Raw genomic sequence first — 17823 nt, 5'->3', positions numbered from 1 at the left:
GGACCTCGGATATGTCATTCATATTGCAAGGGGTTGTATAACTATTAAAGTAAAAAAAATAACTTTTTATATTTCGTAGCCCTTGTTCTAAAACCGATTAGAAAGTTGTTGTGATGTTTCTCCTTACATGAGATATTGGAATTCAAAAGTTGGAGGAAAGAACAGCAGAAACTAACAGATGCTTCTTTTCCTTGTTTATGCTGTTCTTTCCTCCAATGTTTGAATTCCAATATCTCGACGAATATTGCACTTGGACACGTGAAAGTCTTTTTATTGACCTCGGGAGAGACAGGGAAAGAACTTTCTTATTGGGTGTTTGAGGACAGGGTGTCTGTCCGTATAAAAAGTCATTTTTTTTAAATAATTTGTACAACCCCTTGCAAACATGGTGAATGACATATCTGAAGTCCACACGTTATTGGGAAACTTTTTCTAATTTGAAGAATTTGTCTGGGACAGGGCTAGACAAATCCTAGGTGCCAGGTTGCCATGATGACTAAAAAAATTGGTAATGACACCTAAAATTTTATTTATGTAGTTACTCAACTTTTTTGCAGGCTGAGAGCAGATGTTTGGAATTTGTAGCAACATATCTGCCAACGTGAAAGGGGGGGGGGGTCACTATGCCCTGAGAAAGTCTCAAAAGAAGCATTATTTTGGGTCTTTGTGTAAACATTTTTTCTGGCCCCTAGATTTTGAGATTTGCTTAGCTCTGCTCTAGGATCAACAGTTTGCCAATAAATTTTGATGCAAGCTGTTAGCTATGCACCCTGTGCAGTGACTTTAGTTAAAATTACTGTTGAATATCATGACAAAAAAAACCAGGAAGATACAGGCAATACAATGAACTGTACCAAGTTACTTTCTGAAGGTAGCTGGAATAGATAATAGAACAGAACACTGCTAATCAATAAACCTGCTTAATCTGAACGGCCCTTAAAAAAAAAAAAAGACTGCGTGAGAAATCAAACAAAAAAAAACTTGTAAATGATGCATTGTAACACGTTACATTTCACATATGGACAATGAATACAAATTCAAATGAAAATATACATGAGATAAATTACATAGTTGCTTTAAAAAAAGTCTTCCATTTTAATTTGAAGAAGCGACATATACCTAGCACACGATTCAGTTCGTAGTCATCGTATCTCAGAAACATGATGACTGCATGGGTTGCATTATTCTACTTCCTGTATAGAAGGGTAGTTTCAAAACCTACCTCAGCTTCTGAATGAGTCTGGTGGCGGAGCGTCATGACCTAACCCAGTGGCTCCCTTGCTATGACAATGTTTATCAGTGACGCCCAAGAACCACTCAATAGGCAATCATCAATGTTTGCAGCTGACCCCAACGCCCGTGACAAAGGTTGGCGACGCCTCTAGGAGGCACAACGCACACTTTGAGAATCACTTATCTAACCCATCGCTTAATGATGAGTCATTGCTGGTTGAAACTACGGAGTCTATTTGTGCATCCGAAAATTTTATTGCTGTTGCAGTCTAATGATGACATTTTCCCTCTGCTTCCTCACAATCAGGGATTTAAATTAAAAGCTAGAGGATTTTGTCAGATTTCTCTGTTGAAAGCAAGTCTTGGTCATAATTTTTCCATGGTTTGCTTTTGAAAGACGCTTCTGCAGGCTAGTATATGACACTTTTAACAAATTTTTCTTCATTTTTTAGAGAATGGAAAAAAATATTCATTCTCATCTTCAATGGGATAATATTGAAGCAACATTTTTTTTGTACGCCTATTTGATGTTTTGTATAACCCTTTGGCTGAAGCAAAGACATAACATTGGACGGTAAAAAAATTAATTTTCCCCACAATCTGGTCATTGTTAAACAGAATTATCTTGTCTGTAACTCTTATCCCACCCATAGACATACTCACTACCATTAGTTTAAAACAAAATCAGTGTTTAAAAGACAAACCCTGGTAATACGAACAGGTTCTGGTCCAAATTAGTTTGGATTAGCAGGGTTCTACTATAGTTTCAGAAACTAAATAACGTTTAGAATTTAAGCTGCATACCTGGATGCTTCACAGAAAATAAAATTTTTGATTTAAAAAATGAGATTTATTCTATCTTTGTTCCCATGTAGGAGAAAGTAGAATAATTTGGACCAGCTCTCTCTCTCTCTCTTGTTCTTAAAAATAAGAATTGATTATATAGTACAGGATTCTCAAACTGTGCACTCTGGTACTCCTCAAACCTCACCATGGAGCAGTGACCCTGATAAAGGTTTGTTGAAAAGCTCTAGGGAGCTGGCAGATAAGCATTGAATAGAGGAAAGGCACCTCGGGTGGAAAAAGTTTGAGAACCCCTGGATTAGTACATTTACTTGATACCAGAGGGCAGGGCTACTGAAGAAATGTGCATAGCACATTTTTGATATTTCCGGTTGCATTTTGTCTTGGTATGATTACACATTGTCTTTGTTACTATTTTTCATTGCTTTTTCTTAAGGATTAAAAACTTGATTCAGAGGAGAGTGCTGTTGTGTTATTTACTATATATTAGTAATAAGCAATTAAAATACATCTTTAGGGTCATTTGCAAAATGGCGACGTTTCCTAAATTAGACTGGTCCAATTTAGGGATCAAAACAAAAGCGGTCATCTGATTTTAATACAGGTTATCATAATTATATTGTAATGCGAATGAGAAGTTTCAATGAAGAAAGGATGGCACAATTCTTTGACCTTTTAGAAGAATTAGTGAACAAACACATTCTAAATGGTTCACGAGCAGCTAACACTGATGAGTGGCTACACCACAGTACAAAAGAAACCCAAGAGAGTAGTGGGCACAAAGGGCAAGCACCAGATTGGTTCAGCCACCAGGGAAGAGTAAGGTGTGAATACCACAGTTGTATGCTGTATCAATGCTGCTTGTTCCTCCTGTGTTTATCTTTAAAAGAAAAAGACATGCTCCAGAATTAGAAAGAGGAGCATGTTCAGGAAGTGAAGTCATTATTTCTGATAGAGGGTGCACAATGACTGAATTGTTTATAAGGTGGCTTCAGCTGTTAAAAAAAATGTGTGCTTCAGAGATGAGCCTGTGCGCACACTTCCAGCACAACTCACTAGGTAGTAAATTGCCCATAGATGGCAATAGACCTGAGTTGTGCTCGGTTTGAAAGAAAGAAAAGAGATGAGCCTATATTGCTTCTTTTGGATGGCCATGTTACCCAGAGCAGGAACTAGGAGGCACTTGCATTCATTAGGAAAAATGGAATCATAATGTTGGAATTTCCAAGTCATACGACTCACCGATTGGAACTTCTTGACTTGGCTTTTTCTAAACCACTAGGTTCGTACTGTGTACAAAAACAAAAGAAATTTTTGAGGTGAAACATTGGTAAACCAATTACCCAATGAATGGGTTCAAATCAACTGGTGTTTGGCCTATAAATCATATTTTTCATGATTGTGCTTTTTCACCAGAAGTTATCTTAAATGCTAATCAAAAGGATTAGTCAATCAGGATAACAGCAGAAGCCCGGGACACTTTTGTGGAATGACTTCAAACTGTTTCAACACTACCTCAGGTTCCTTGTCGAAGGCACGAAAAGCAACAAAATGCTGTGGTGCTAACAAGCACTCCATACAAAGAAAAACGAATGCAAAAGTAAACGTAAGAAGCTGATTTTTGAAAACAACAGGAACATAAACATAAGGAAAAATAAAAAGGAAATCATTGATCACGATCGTACTTGTTCGGAAGAGTTTGAAGCTAGTGGTTTGTCTTCAGGAGGTGAAAATTGCTTCGGAATGAAAGACTTTGATAAGAGCAAATTAAAAATACATGATTGTCCTTCTTGGGGCTTGAAAGATAGAAAAAGAGAAAAAAATATTTTCTGTGTTGGACAAGTCATCAAAGATAAGATGAGAGGGAGACAATATAGAATTTTCCTTCATGAGAAAATCGAATAGTGTTGAACTCATTCATTTCCTCTGTGCCTGACATTTCGGCAGTTGATGATAACATAAAAATGAAATTGACAACCCACCGAAAGCATGGGCAGACAAAGGGACAATAGTCTTATATTTCTTTTGGAATTGACTAATTTTGAAATTTGTTGAAATAATCGAACTAAAAGTTTTATCTCTCGAAATTCTTAACATAATCTGCCATACTCTACTCCTGAAAAAGCTGATGCAAATTGAGCTGCCGAACTCTGATTACATTAAGGTGGCCACACATGTAACTGCAAGTGTGACGAGTATGCATTTTCAATGTTTTTATACAAGCATGCACAATTTCCTCTTTGACCACACAGTACAAGTGTTTTTGTACACAAGAAACCAGTTTGTATTTGGAATATGTTGATTTTGGGCAATGATGTGCTCGCATTGGCTGCCTTTGTTCCAAACCAAGCGCAGCTCACTGAAGGGTGAAAGCTTGTACATACTACTTATTTGATACACACCTGCAGTTTCGATTAAACATTCATAATCAAAATTCACTTAATCTTCAAGCTGCTCGTGCAAAATTCTTTTAGAGAGGCTCAAGAATGATTGTGTGAAAACCTTAAACATGCATGCTTGCAGTTATGTGTGTAGCCACATTTAGTCTGGACCTCTCAATCAAACTGAAATGAAAACCGAGAGCAGACCACTACAATTGTTTCCCATCCGAGTTTTCATAACAGCTACATTTTTGCAGCATTTGCACATTACCTGTGAAGGCAATACTGCCACCGAGTATGAATAATATGGTTGATGATTGTCTATCATGCCAATATACTCAACCGCATGACATGGTGTTTGAACGCATCTGAGGCAGCAAAAACAGCCGGGTCATTCCATGTCAAATCACCCAGCCATGACACCCATAGTCTCAGATTTCAATGATTTTTTTTTATTTGTTGCATTTACCATCCTTATTAACCATGTGAAATATTATTTGCATATCTCTAAAACTATTTGAGAAAAAAAAAGTTGACATTTATCAAAAACTGATGCAGATGACTTTTCCGAGGCTCAATTTTTAAGCGCCATTGTTTGAGAAAATAAATCCTAACTTTTTCAATATATTCAAGTGAAATTTTCACTAAAGTGTTCACAAAAACAAACAGAATATGAATAAAAATAATTCATACACTTACATTTGAAATTTACATGCAAAAAAATTATAAAAACTTTGTTTTTGTGGAATTTTTCGTTAGAAAAAATACAATTTTTCAAACGTATTTTTAGACCAGAGGCACAGCAGTTACCAAAACAACTTTTATTTTAAATTTCTCCTAAATATATGAAGTAAAATACTGGAGAAAAAAAAATAATGGTTTTTTGACCGTTAATATGTTTATTCTGGCTCGCAACACAAAATTCATCGAAATAAGACTGGATCGTTCTGATCTCAAATCATTCAACTAGATACTGAAATGCAACCCATCATCCCGGATTCCAATTATTATTTTTTGTTTATTGCTTCTACCATGCGAAGTTTTATGTACATATCTGAAAAACTTTTTGAGAAAAAAAATGTTTTCTAACCTCATGAAAATGACGTCTCTTAGGCTAACCCCATTCAAGCAATATTGTGTGTGAAAATATATAACTTTGCAGATTTACAATACATTCAAATGAAATTTCCACTAAAATGCTCACAAGAAAATGTAGATTATGACTAGGAAAGAAAATTTAAACCTTAGAGTAAAAACGTCATTTAAATTTAATTTTTTTATTAATTATTTTTATTTTTAACACAATTTTTTAAACACTTTTTTTTTTGGATGCACAGCAGGAATTTTCAATTTTTTTTAAATTTAATCCTATTAATATATTAAGAAGACTGTAGAAAAGTAAACATTATTTTGAAAGTTAACACATTTGAGTAACAAAACACAATTGTACTTATATCACTACATTAATTATACTTGTATATTTTGACTTAATATAATGATTGATGCTTAGTAAAAAGAAATTTATATTTTATTTTTCATGTACGCTTATACATTTATTACAGTATTCATTAAGTTTCATGAGTAGTTAATGCAATAATTCAAAACAATTAATAAATTTTAAAATTCTAGGATTAAATGAATTCATGAAATAATTAGAAATGTTAATGTAATGTGTCAAATGGGTGTTGGTGAATAAAATAATTTTTTAAATTAAACCTTCATGTTCAGATTCTTAGAAGTGTTCAAATTCCAAATAATTAATTTCACATTTAATTGATCTATAAATATTTCTTATGATGCAACAAAGACAAACTTTTGCAATCTGATATATTTTTGCATAAAGAATTAATTTGTATTTGATAAATCCAGATAATATTATTAATCATATATATAGATGTATTTTTTAAGTTTTTTAACATGCTTAATTATAAAGTTATTTTACCACAACAGTGTTAAATTTTTCTTAATTACTTTGATTTTTACAGCATATATTTTAATAAACATATGTTTAATGTATATGATAAATATGAAATGGTTATACTTGTGTGAAAAAAAATCTACATTATAATATTTAACACAAGCTTCTATATATTTTTCCCAAGAAATAATTTAAAATTGCTGATAAAAAGCCAGAATATGAGGCATTAAATCACAAAGAATGAAATAATTATCAGCTACAACCTAATTGTTGTAGCTGAGACAGATGGAACAGAGTAGAATTGAAAACCTAATGTATATAATGCCTGGTGGTGATATATTAGATGTGATGTTTCTTGTTGTGATGATGTTTGTAAAAAATAACAGCTTCTGTGAAGATATAAACCATGGCACACTGGTCTTTGTCCTTCAGAGGGCAGCTGGTGTCTTATTTAATTATAAGACTTTATCATCCCAGCAGGTGATAGAGTAATTGCTGCTGCTTCATTGGGAAGACTAAAACAAAAGTGTTAGAACTAAACTGCCTGCCCCCCCCCCCTTCCCTGGATCAAATGATGCAAGTCTCAATTATGATCTTGCTGAAGACAGAATGTGTTCCATAGAGCAGCCTACTCCAGGGTTAGCAAATTTTTCTTATGATAACACAATTTCCATTTGAGCTAAATATTTTATATCATCATTTTGGAATTCAAAGTAAAATGTCAGAAAAGACACTTGAAATTTATAGTGTTGGAAAAGAAACTGGATCTGACTGTCATAAAAAGTGTTATGCAAAAATGTAAACTCTGTTACCCATTACATCATTGGACCCATCGGACATCAATATTGAGGAGTGGAGCAATTTCTGAACATTTATCTACTTTGTGTTTAAGCATCATAGAGCTTTTTTCTCAAAGTATGAAATATATCCGAAAGCATGCTCTAATCCTTTTAAATGTCATAAGAAGAAAATAAAAGGTTTAAGGATAGCAAACTTGTATTTTTCATGTATAGATGAAATAAATGGTTGTACAAAATCAATTCCGGGGGGGGGGGGGGGGCAAAAAATATGCCATGCCTGTAGGGACAGTGAATATAAACATCAATAAATTAGGTGAAGAAACTGAATACTGTGAAGAGATGAACAGTGATATTAATGTAGAAATAAGTAACTTGTAAATGTCAATTACTAAACAAGAAGCACTTGAAGAAATAAATTCATCTCTACAGAACATAGAAGAGTCACCAATTAAACTTCATAGGGTAGTTCCACAGTGCAAGTCAAACAATGCTAAAAGAAAGAAAAGTTGAATCTGCTTGCAACACTTTAAAATCAAATGTTTGAAGAATTACCAGAAAATGAATCTCAAAGCACACTTAATGAAGATATTAAACAGAAAGCAAATATGATTATTTTGATAAAGTTAATTAGAAATAAGACTCAATTTAACCATCGCAACAAGGGGAAAACTGTAAATTTTAACTCTGGCCCCTGCTTTAAAAAAGGGGAACAAGGAAAAAAATCTGAAGAGTTCAATGACACTGAATATGCTGTGCGAAAAGCAGGAGAGCTTTTGTAAATGAAAAAGCAAAGGTGAGCCATTGTGTTTTTGTTATAAAAGGAATCAAAAATTAAATTTCAACGATTTTTTTGCAATCTAATTTTTTAATGCAAAGGTTTAAATTTTCATTCCTAGTCATAATCTACATTTTTTGTGAGCATTTTAGTGGAAATTTCATTTGAATGTATTGAAAATCTGCAAAGTTATATATTTTCACACACAATATTGCTTGAATGGGGTTAGCCTAAGAGACGTCATTTTCGTGAGGTTAGAAAACATTTTTTTCAGATATGTACATAAAACTTCGCATGGTAGAAGCAATAAACAAAAAATAATAATTGGAATCCGGGATGATGGGTTGCATTTCAGTATCTAGTTGAATGATTTGAGATCAGAACGATCCAGTCTTATTTCGATGAATTTTGTGTTGCGAGCCAGAATAAACATATTAATGGTCAAAAAACCATTTTTTTTTTCTCCAGTATTTTACTTCATATATTTAGGAGAAATTTAAAATAAAAGTTGTTTTGGTAACTGCTGTGCCTCTGGTCTAAAAATACGTTTGAAAAATTGTATTTTTTCTAACGAAAAATTCCACAAAAACAAAGTTTTCATAATTTTTTTGCATGTAAATTTCAAATGTAAGTGTATGAATTATTTTTATTCATATTTTGTATGTTTTTGTGAGCATTTCACTTGAATATATTGAAAAAGTTACGATTTATTTTCTCAAACAATGCCGCTTAAAAATTGAGCCTCGGAAAAATCATCTGCATCAGTTTTTGATAAATTTTAAAATTTTTTTTCTCAAACAGTTTTAGAGATATGCAAATAATATTTCACACGGTTAATAAGGATGGTAAATGCAACAAATAAAAAAAAAATCATTGAAATCTGAGACTATGGGTGTCATGGCTGGGTGATTTGATATGAAATGACCCAGCCGGTAACTACTGACAACATATATGTCTGTACAATTACTGGTAGGTGAAGTGCATTGAAACCAAAATTCATGGAGATCAAAATGTTGATAAAAATATGTTTTCTTTTAATAAATTAGTTGATGCGAAACTATAGTATCATCTGATATAGTACTTATATGTGTGTGTGAACAATACTGTGAATATACATTGGGATGATATTTCGCAGAATAAAGATATCCTACCGAGACATATAAAGATACGAAAACAAACAACAGACTAGTTTAAAGAAAAATGCAAAAAAAAAGAGTAAAGCTTTTTTGTATAAAGATAAATCCTCACTTGCTATAAAACAAAGCGATACTAATCAAATGTATGCTCCACACAGGCAGGCACATAAACAATTTTCAGTGACCAAAACCAGCTTGTTCACAGTCCGAAGGAGGTGGGAGGGAAAACGATATTTCCAAGCTCTGTGTTCATTAATTTGATTACAGGTGTAAAAACAATGTATTTTTTTTCTTCTCTTATGACGAGGGTTTTCGATGGAGTGACTCCTCTTAATAATGCAGGCAATGGCCATATCACTGATACAGCTTCATCTGTTCTTCGACCTGCTCCACACTTATGTCGCCAAATTTTTCTCGCTCTTGTTGCATCAACTTGAATATCTCGTTCAGCTGTTTCCTTTTGACCCTAAAAAGATTAATTAAAAATAAATTCAAGAAATTTGACATTTTTGATGACTGCAATGCATGGGATGAGTGCTAGTGTTTATAAATGGCTATCCAGGTAGGCACACAAAAATATTGCGGAGTACACGTGACCATTAGAGTAAACCAGTCGTGGGGTGTTAAACAGTGTGAAAAGAGTGTCACGGTACAATGTGAGCAACTAGTGAGAATTGTGTTGTTACAAATTAGGAAAAATGATGAGATGTCGATTCAAATATACAGGACGGAAGCCATGAGCGGAAAATGCAAACTAGAGTCAGTTGCAGATCTTTTACCAGGAATTTTGACATGCGCATGACCCCCAAAGCAGAATGTTTTGCATTGTTTTGCTATGGGCTCTTGATTAACTGGAAATGTTTCGCAGTGAAAATTCCCATTCTAGTGTTTTTTTATATTTGTTCTTAAAATTCTTCCACACCGTTCTGCAGTAGCACTGATTGTTCTGCGACATACGTAGCAGAACTCAGCATATTCTGCTTTGAGGCGCTTGATCATATCTTAGAATTTTGTGATAATTGGATACTGAGATTCTCACGAAATAAATATTTTAAGAAAGATTAGTTTCCAAATTTGAAATTAACGATAGAGAAAAATATGTACATAAACTCATAATTAATGCGAGAATTGATTATTACAAAATCGATAAAAATCCAGAATTGAAGAAATAAGTAATATAATGAATGTAAACCTTTCAAAAAATAATTTGGGGCCACTTTTTGATTTGGGGCACTGGTCCCTTTCCCGTTCAGTCACCCGTCAAGACACCTACCACTGTCTATAGAAATTTTGAAACCAAAACATTTAATTATTTAGAATTTTATTCAATAAGTTTATTTTTGAAATTGGAAACAGATCCAGGGAACACAAAGTTGATGTTTTTAAGTCGCGACTACAAAATTTTAAGAGATATAATTTAAATTTGACTTCGACACACCCAAAAAAAATACTAAAAGGGATTGAGGGTTATAGAAAGAACTTCCTGGTCAATACCATGCATTCAAACACACACCCGTGTTTTTAAATGGTGATTCAATAATGCGCAATAACACGCAGGGGAATTACATAAGACAACCTCCCACTGGAGGGTTGTGACATACACTCTTACACATTTCTCCCCTTAGAGAGGGAGAGAGACATAATAATAAGAAATACACAAGAAAAGAAAAGCGAAAGTTGACATCAACTCCATCTTGTGTTGGGAGCAAGAGATAAAAAGTTAGGTGTTTCCATCTCCATTATCTGAAGTTTAACAGTGATGCTGTAGCACTCTATTCGTTAGATCCAGCCAACTCTGTATTCATAACTTCACAAAGTATTCAACTCGCAGCAGGTGTTCAGTGGACAATGTGCTGTACTTTTTCATGATAAGATCACAAAAGATGTCCAAGGTCAAGCGATGTTCAAAATACAAAGTGAAAGGGACGTTTGGTATTATAAGATTATCACTGATTTCATTTATACATATATAAACCAAAAACATCACAATAATATCCAACTAAAAAAATTTATTACTATTTGCACTTTTAATTTTATTGCTATCATAACAATGTGAATTGTTGTAATAATTCAATAACAACAACAATTGCTGTCACACAACAGAATGTTTTACATCCATAAGAACCAGGGTTTAAGCTAGTGTCTCATTTTTCGCAGAATGCAAAAGAAGAAGTAGCCACTTTTGTAAAAAAATGCATACAGGAGGTACGAAACGAGTAGACATACATCCATCCATCAATCATTAGTATTTTAGCATTTTCAGAGTTGCCAACTGCTATGAATTGTCCATAGTTTCTACAGACGACCTCAATAAATTACAAAGCTAAGGGGGAGACACTCAATACTACGGAAATCAGTTTAAAAAAATCGGGTCTTTGAGTTTCTTGCGGTGTGTTTTACTTATTTTTATTATTAATTTTTTTAATTGCATCGATCTTTACCATAACAATGAATTCGTATACGCACATGAGAGAGTTCGAGAGAAGACAAACTTGGAGGCGATGTGCATGGAAGCCAGTCTATAAAACAGAATCTAAACGTGCCGCTTTACTCGATGCCCAAAAGTGTGCAAAAACCTGTTTTTCATCAAAACCTGCTAATGATGTGGGCTAAAAACAGGTTTTTAGAGTGGTTCAAAATGGGGGAGTAGACAGGTTTTTTGCGGCAGGTCCAGACCCGGTTTCATTTGAATAGTGCATGGTCGAGCATGTGGAACTTGTATCGGAAAGAATGTTTCATTGCAGTGCTGTAAGAGCTCTGATACGAAGAAAATGGGGAGTCTAGGGTTAGCCCCACAAGAACCTATGCAGATTGGATTGAATATCCATAAATTATTGGACCCGGAAAGCTGCTTCGGGGAGGGGGGGGGAGGGTTATGTGGCCTGAGCCTTCTAGGTTCCAGTGCCAATGAGGTGCTGTATTCAATGAACTTTCAATTAAAATTTAAAAAAAATAAAATTTTTGAGTATATTTTTTTATTGCACTATGATTATGTTGTCTTAGAGGGGTTGGTCCCCCCCCATGGCAAAGTTGAACATTCATCACTATTGACAAGCTTTAAGCTAATATGTTTGCATTTGCTAAAGCTTTTTTCTCAGGTGTGCTAGCAGGGGGGGGGGAGGCTTAGCGGGTTATGGCAAAGGGTGGCAAATTTGAGGAAAAGAGTAAAGAAAATTAGACTAAAATAGGAGAAGGACGGCAAAGTTTGTGTAGCCCACAGGTGGCAAAACTATAAATGATTGCATGTGTATGTCCTAATTCGTAACAGAATATGCTATGACATTTGCTCATAGCTCCATCACACCGTGGCATTGCTTTCTGAATTGACAGTGTTCGACTGTCCACAGCTGGTTTACTCTGATGATCATGTGTACTTAATGTAATCAACAATGAACAGCATCAATATTTATCCATATCGTGAGATGATATGGATAAATTCCTCCCTTGTCGGAGGGCTATGAGTCACTAATTCAGTCAAATCCCGTTATAACGAAATTCTAGGTTTTTGCATTGCTTCCATGTAAACTTATCTGGGGGATTGGAAAAGTGTTCGTTAAAATGGGATCAGACTGTATATGGATTATTAAAGTGTGGGAAGGGGAAACACGCTGCAAATGTAAATAAAATGTTAATTGACTTGAGAAGACGAAAGGGATAAACATACTCTTGTTCCAATTGCTTTTGTTCTTCAGTCATCGATGCTTTAATGACTTCTTCGGCTATAACGGCGGGTGATTTCTTCAAATTCTTTTTCATTTCTTCTTCGTCAACTTGTTCGATGGCTTCATCCTCCCCACTCTAGGTTCCAAGAAAAGAAAAATAACACAAAACAAGTCCAACTCTAACAACATAAATACAAGGACACAACACATTCTGGCATGTACCGATTTGTCAGGAATTCCCCAGAGGAATGTTTACAAGGTGCATAGTAGCGATAGTAGTGACATTACCAAGTTAAATCTACCATAGTTTAAGCTTTTCTTAAAGGCTATGCAATGTTAAAATGCTATCCTTTGAGCTCAAGAATACATATAGCCCACTTAGCCCTTCCCTTGAAAACAATTACAGATGGGACGAATATAATAATAATAATAACAACGTGATCTTCACGTATTCCCAAGGGATCAGCATGATCCGTCCAGGGAATTTGTTAGTGTTAGTAAACATCCATGCCCGAACCGGGATTCGAACCCAGACCTGCGCAGTGAGAAGCTAGTTCCCTAACCACTCGACTGACAGGCGGCTACTATATGGCACGCAGATCAAATATGACCCTTGGAGCGATCTGATGTGGCCTGGAATGTTGTTCCAGCTCACTTAAGTGGCCTGCGGCAAGACTACCGATCTACTTTAGTGGCTCTTTTTTCTTCTCCACTGCCTTCAATGCACCTATACGGCACCCTATTTGCAGGAAAAGAAAGCATACATAATTTTTTTCTCCCCATATTCCCTTGAAAATAAAAATGTAAGTTTAATGAAGCATTAGTATTCGAGAGTAAATAATGATTGACATGTTCTTAACTAGGCGTAAAATTGTAACTAGAAGTGAAAAAAAAAATTGATTTTGTATATAAATACAGTGATACCTCGGCTAATGAATGCTCGGGCTTAAGACTTTTTTCTGCTTTAGTTAACAAATACGGATTCAGTGAACAAACATTTCGGATATGATATGAATGCATTCACTAAAATAAAATAGCTTTGCCGCGAGCTGAATTTTCACACAAATCATCTCATCGGAATCATTGTCACTAGAGCCCGATTAATTAATGTCTAACTCGGAATATTTTTTCCAGATGGAAATACACGTCTCTTTCTGAAATGCTTTGAGCCATTTCATACAAAATGGAAGATTCGGCCAAAATAGAAAAGGCATTAGAGAAAAAACAGAGTCTATGTTTTCACAGCAAACGTTTCTTTCAGTATAAGTGCAGCATTACACTATGAAAGTTCTTTTATAAAACTTGAAAAATGCAACCGATAATCATATCAGTTACATTCAACCAAGAGGCTTATTGGTTTTTTTTTTCAAGTTGAACCGTCTGGACATTCTAGCAGATTATCTTTTCCATCTGCATGTATCAGACATAGAAATGAGCTGACCAACGGAAGAGGGATACCTATGAACTCGATTGGGTTGTGTCGATACCAGCTGATGTTGGTTTAGCAAATTGGACAGAGTGTATTGAACTGCCCGAGTGCAATGGGGTGCTCTGCCTTTATGTCAAACAATCCTTGACCAATCAAATTTATTTATTTACTTTATTTAATTTAATCAAATTTCTGATTGCGCCTTTGCGATATGATTTTATACAACTTTCCATGATTATTTATTATCCGTACCCATTGCACTTTGACTTTAACTTGATTAATTTGATTCTTCTTTTTACATAATCTTTAATTTCCTTTCACTATATGTAATCTTTGACGTACCAATAAATAATGGTTTTGCCGGAGATGCCCTGGACCTCCCCCCTTCAGTGGGGGCGAAGAGCTTACGTTGCTTCTAGCGACAGAGCCTGGGTGTCTCGCGTTTTCTCCAGCTGATGTCGGTTGAGCACATAATGTGAAATAAAAGGGATCTTCAGTATCTCTCATCTTCCTGTAGATTCTCGTTCCATCCAATTTTGAACTATTTGTTCACTTTGGCCTTCAATTAGTTTTGTCTTTTATAGCATTTCTTGGTGTTTAAAAAAAATGTATCATTAAATTTTGGGCAGAAGAAAAATTTTGGAACGAATCAAACAATTTTCCATAGAAACCTATGGGAAATCATGTTTCGGGTAACAAAGATTTTGGAGCTACCAGTTTTTTAATATTTATTCAAATAATGTGTGAATCGCATAATTGAAATTCAATACAAGCATTTGCAATTAACAATAAAATTGCCAAATTATAATTGTGATGAATTTTAAGAAAATTGATATTCAATCATAGAATATTTTGTATTTGGCCAAATCACTATTCATCCCATCCCTAAATACAATTCTCTTGATGCATAATCACCGGTAAAAGTGATAATTTTTTTGGGTATGAAATTTACCAATGACGATTGGCCATAATCACTGGTAAGTGATAAATTTATAAAACTCAGAGACCGTTGGAGATATGCATGATAACCGATTTATCACATTCACTATAACAATGATAGAAGTGGGGATCAAGGGCACGACTAGGGGAGAGCCATGGCTCCCACATCCTGGAGCGGGCCCCCTGGTCAGACTTTTCACAGGCTCCTTCTGTAGTTAATTCATAGCACTGCTGTGGTGGTCGAGTGGTCATAGTGACAGACTCGTATCGTGAGGACCCGGGTTCGAACTCCACAGTCGCCATAGTGGTGGTCGGCTGAAGTTGGTTTTCTGTGGTTCCCAACTTCAAGGCACGAATGTGAGTCGATCTCCCCGTTAAAAAAGTCTCGTCACAGAGAGCAACAGACCTACAAACAGCACAAATGTAATTCAATCATAACACATCACTTCCCTTCTGAAATATAGATGGCGGCACTGAAAAATCAAACACAACACTACATATGCACTCAGACTGTTAGGTACACACACAGTTACACCTCTGGCACAACTCACTAGGTGATAAATCACCCATAAATGGTGATAGACCTGAGTTGTGCTCGGTTAGAAAGAAAAGTTAATTTATAGCGTGAAAAAGCAAAAAATCATGAGAACTGGCAAGAGCGCTGACAGCCCCCCCCCCCGTTTGTGGGGGCCATGGGGAGAGCACTCGGGTCTGGTGCACCGGGAGATGGACTAGATGGGAGCGCCGTATTCACCCCTGAAGTGCTCCTTATACATTACAGGGGGGCGTCAAAATGAGTGCTTGCCCCAGATGACAAAGTGCCCAGGTGGGAATAACTTTACTCACCTCAGAATGGTCCGATGAGTCACGATCGGGACGAGGCCCCGGATTTGCTGCTTCTGCTCCAGCGTCATCACAACGGACCGAAACGAATGCCGCGATCATGGCCAACAGGCTGACGACGACCGCTATTACGTAATAGCTCGTTAGACCGTCCAAGACCGATTCGAATCCCGTCAGAGTCATGTTCCGTTGTTCTGCCTGTCGTCTGCTGCACTACAGAGAAAGGGGAGGGGGAGTGGAATCGATCTTCAATCGCGCATTTATCGTTGCCTGGCAGGATACCTTATCAATAAAAATCAAAAGAGCCTACAGAAAAGCCACACGAGATCCATTTAATGCTCGTCGAAATTCAAAACACAAATCAGCGCTGTAAACATTGGCGATAGGAAGTAATAGTTTTCGAATTTTTATTTCCCTTTTTTATTCCGATGGTTTGGTTCTGCCATCTGTTGTTTCAAACGTAAAGCCTTTTTGAGAGTGTGATAAAGTGTTTAATGTGGAACAAAAGAAAAGTCGAAATGCGATAAAAAAATACACACGGTGTGAAAAAATTCGTAATACGTTGTGTATAGATTTGGCAGATTCAGTATTATAGCATGGGTAATGGTGACAACATGACAGGGGATCAAACGTCCCGTATTGCCAGGAACAATTTCCATATTTTCATATAATTTTGACCATCGCCCAACTGAAGTTGTCACCTGACGTCGATAAAAACGGTTTTTATTTTGTTTTGAGATTCACTGTCTCAAAAATGACGTGATAAAATGGTCATTATGTCCATTTTCGAAAAGCCAGAAAAATTACCATACGCAAAAGTAGTTTGTTTTTTAGAAGATAGATGGCGTTGTATCAGGAGGAAAAAAATTGCAGAGTTCTGCAGTTGGGAATCGCACCCTCAATCGAGATTCGTGATTTCTTGGACTGTTGTGTTTTACCTTTACCAAACATGCTATTATAGCAGTTCCCATGGCGTGTTTTTGACGCGCTATTATAACATCATTATACTTGCAATGATACAGTAAACGCTCGAGTTATAACGACCGTCCGGTCATTCCATACGACGAGTAGCAAATTTTTTCCTGTTTCCGTCATGTTATTTTTATACAATCTCAGGAGCAATACCATTCCCAATCTATTACAGCGACCGAACTCAGCTCAGTCCTCGTTTTTCCTTTAGCAATGAAATGGACAAAATCCGACGTTGATCAACATTTGATGCTTGTGGAAAGAAAACATAAAGCGTTGTCATTTCTACGTAAAACAATGTAATTAAGTAGCACACTCACTGGAAACAGGGTGAACCATACTAATGTTGGCGTAGGTCGACTGGATGATGTTGATGTCCCCCCCCCCCTCCCCCGCATACCATTCTGATTTATTTTCTCACGGTGGCTGTAAGGTTCGGATCTACCGAAAAAATCCACTTGGAGATGTTGTGTTAATGGAAATAAAAGGACCACCATGGCGCCAACCCAAGTAGTCGCCTGACGTCAAATATGACGTGAAAATTTGGTCATTTTCTCTGAATGACGTCAGTCAAAAAAAAAAATCACGTCATTTCAAAGTCATTTGGTGACCACGAACAATAAAGGTCAGGAAATAACGTGATTCTTGATGACCTTAATGAAATATCAGGTCATGAAATGACGTGATTTTTTATGGCGTAAACAATTTTGCGTCATAAAAATCACGAATTTCTTTCCAACTGAAAAATACTGTTCCGGATGAAAATATCAAAATTATCCAAAATGTTTGTTAATGAACCTTCAGAGGGTGTTTCAAAATTACCCTAGGCCTATTCGTTACTGGTTGTCACAAGATAAATGAAGTACTTTTAACTGCGATTTTGTTTTGAATGGAAATGCAAAATTTTTCAATGAGTAATTGTTCATATAAATTT

The 17823-nt window shown here is 35.7% G+C and overlaps 1 protein-coding gene across 1 annotated transcript; it reads right to left on the bottom strand.

Annotated features, from left to right (window-relative positions):
• Window positions 1-8538: 8538 nt before the first annotated feature.
• On the bottom strand, window positions 8539-16397 carry LOC149086273 (uncharacterized). The gene is made up of 3 exons (XM_089232301.1): window positions 15924-16397; window positions 12712-12845; window positions 8539-9513 (listed from the first exon to the last, which is right to left on the bottom strand). Exons 1-3 carry the CDS (start codon window positions 16101-16103, stop codon window positions 9402-9404), a joined length of 426 nt encoding a protein of 141 aa, XP_089088427.1. The 5' UTR covers window positions 16104-16397; the 3' UTR covers window positions 8539-9401.
• Window positions 16398-17823: the final 1426 nt, after the last annotated feature.

The sequence above is a fragment of the Pholcus phalangioides genome, unplaced genomic scaffold (genome assembly GCF_987345545.1).
Source record: "Pholcus phalangioides strain wild (caught in Gottingen) unplaced genomic scaffold, Ppha-v1.0 ptg000005l_1, whole genome shotgun sequence".
NCBI lineage: Eukaryota > Metazoa > Arthropoda > Arachnida > Araneae > Pholcidae > Pholcus > Pholcus phalangioides.
This window is presented reverse-complemented; position numbering and strand designations above follow the sequence as displayed.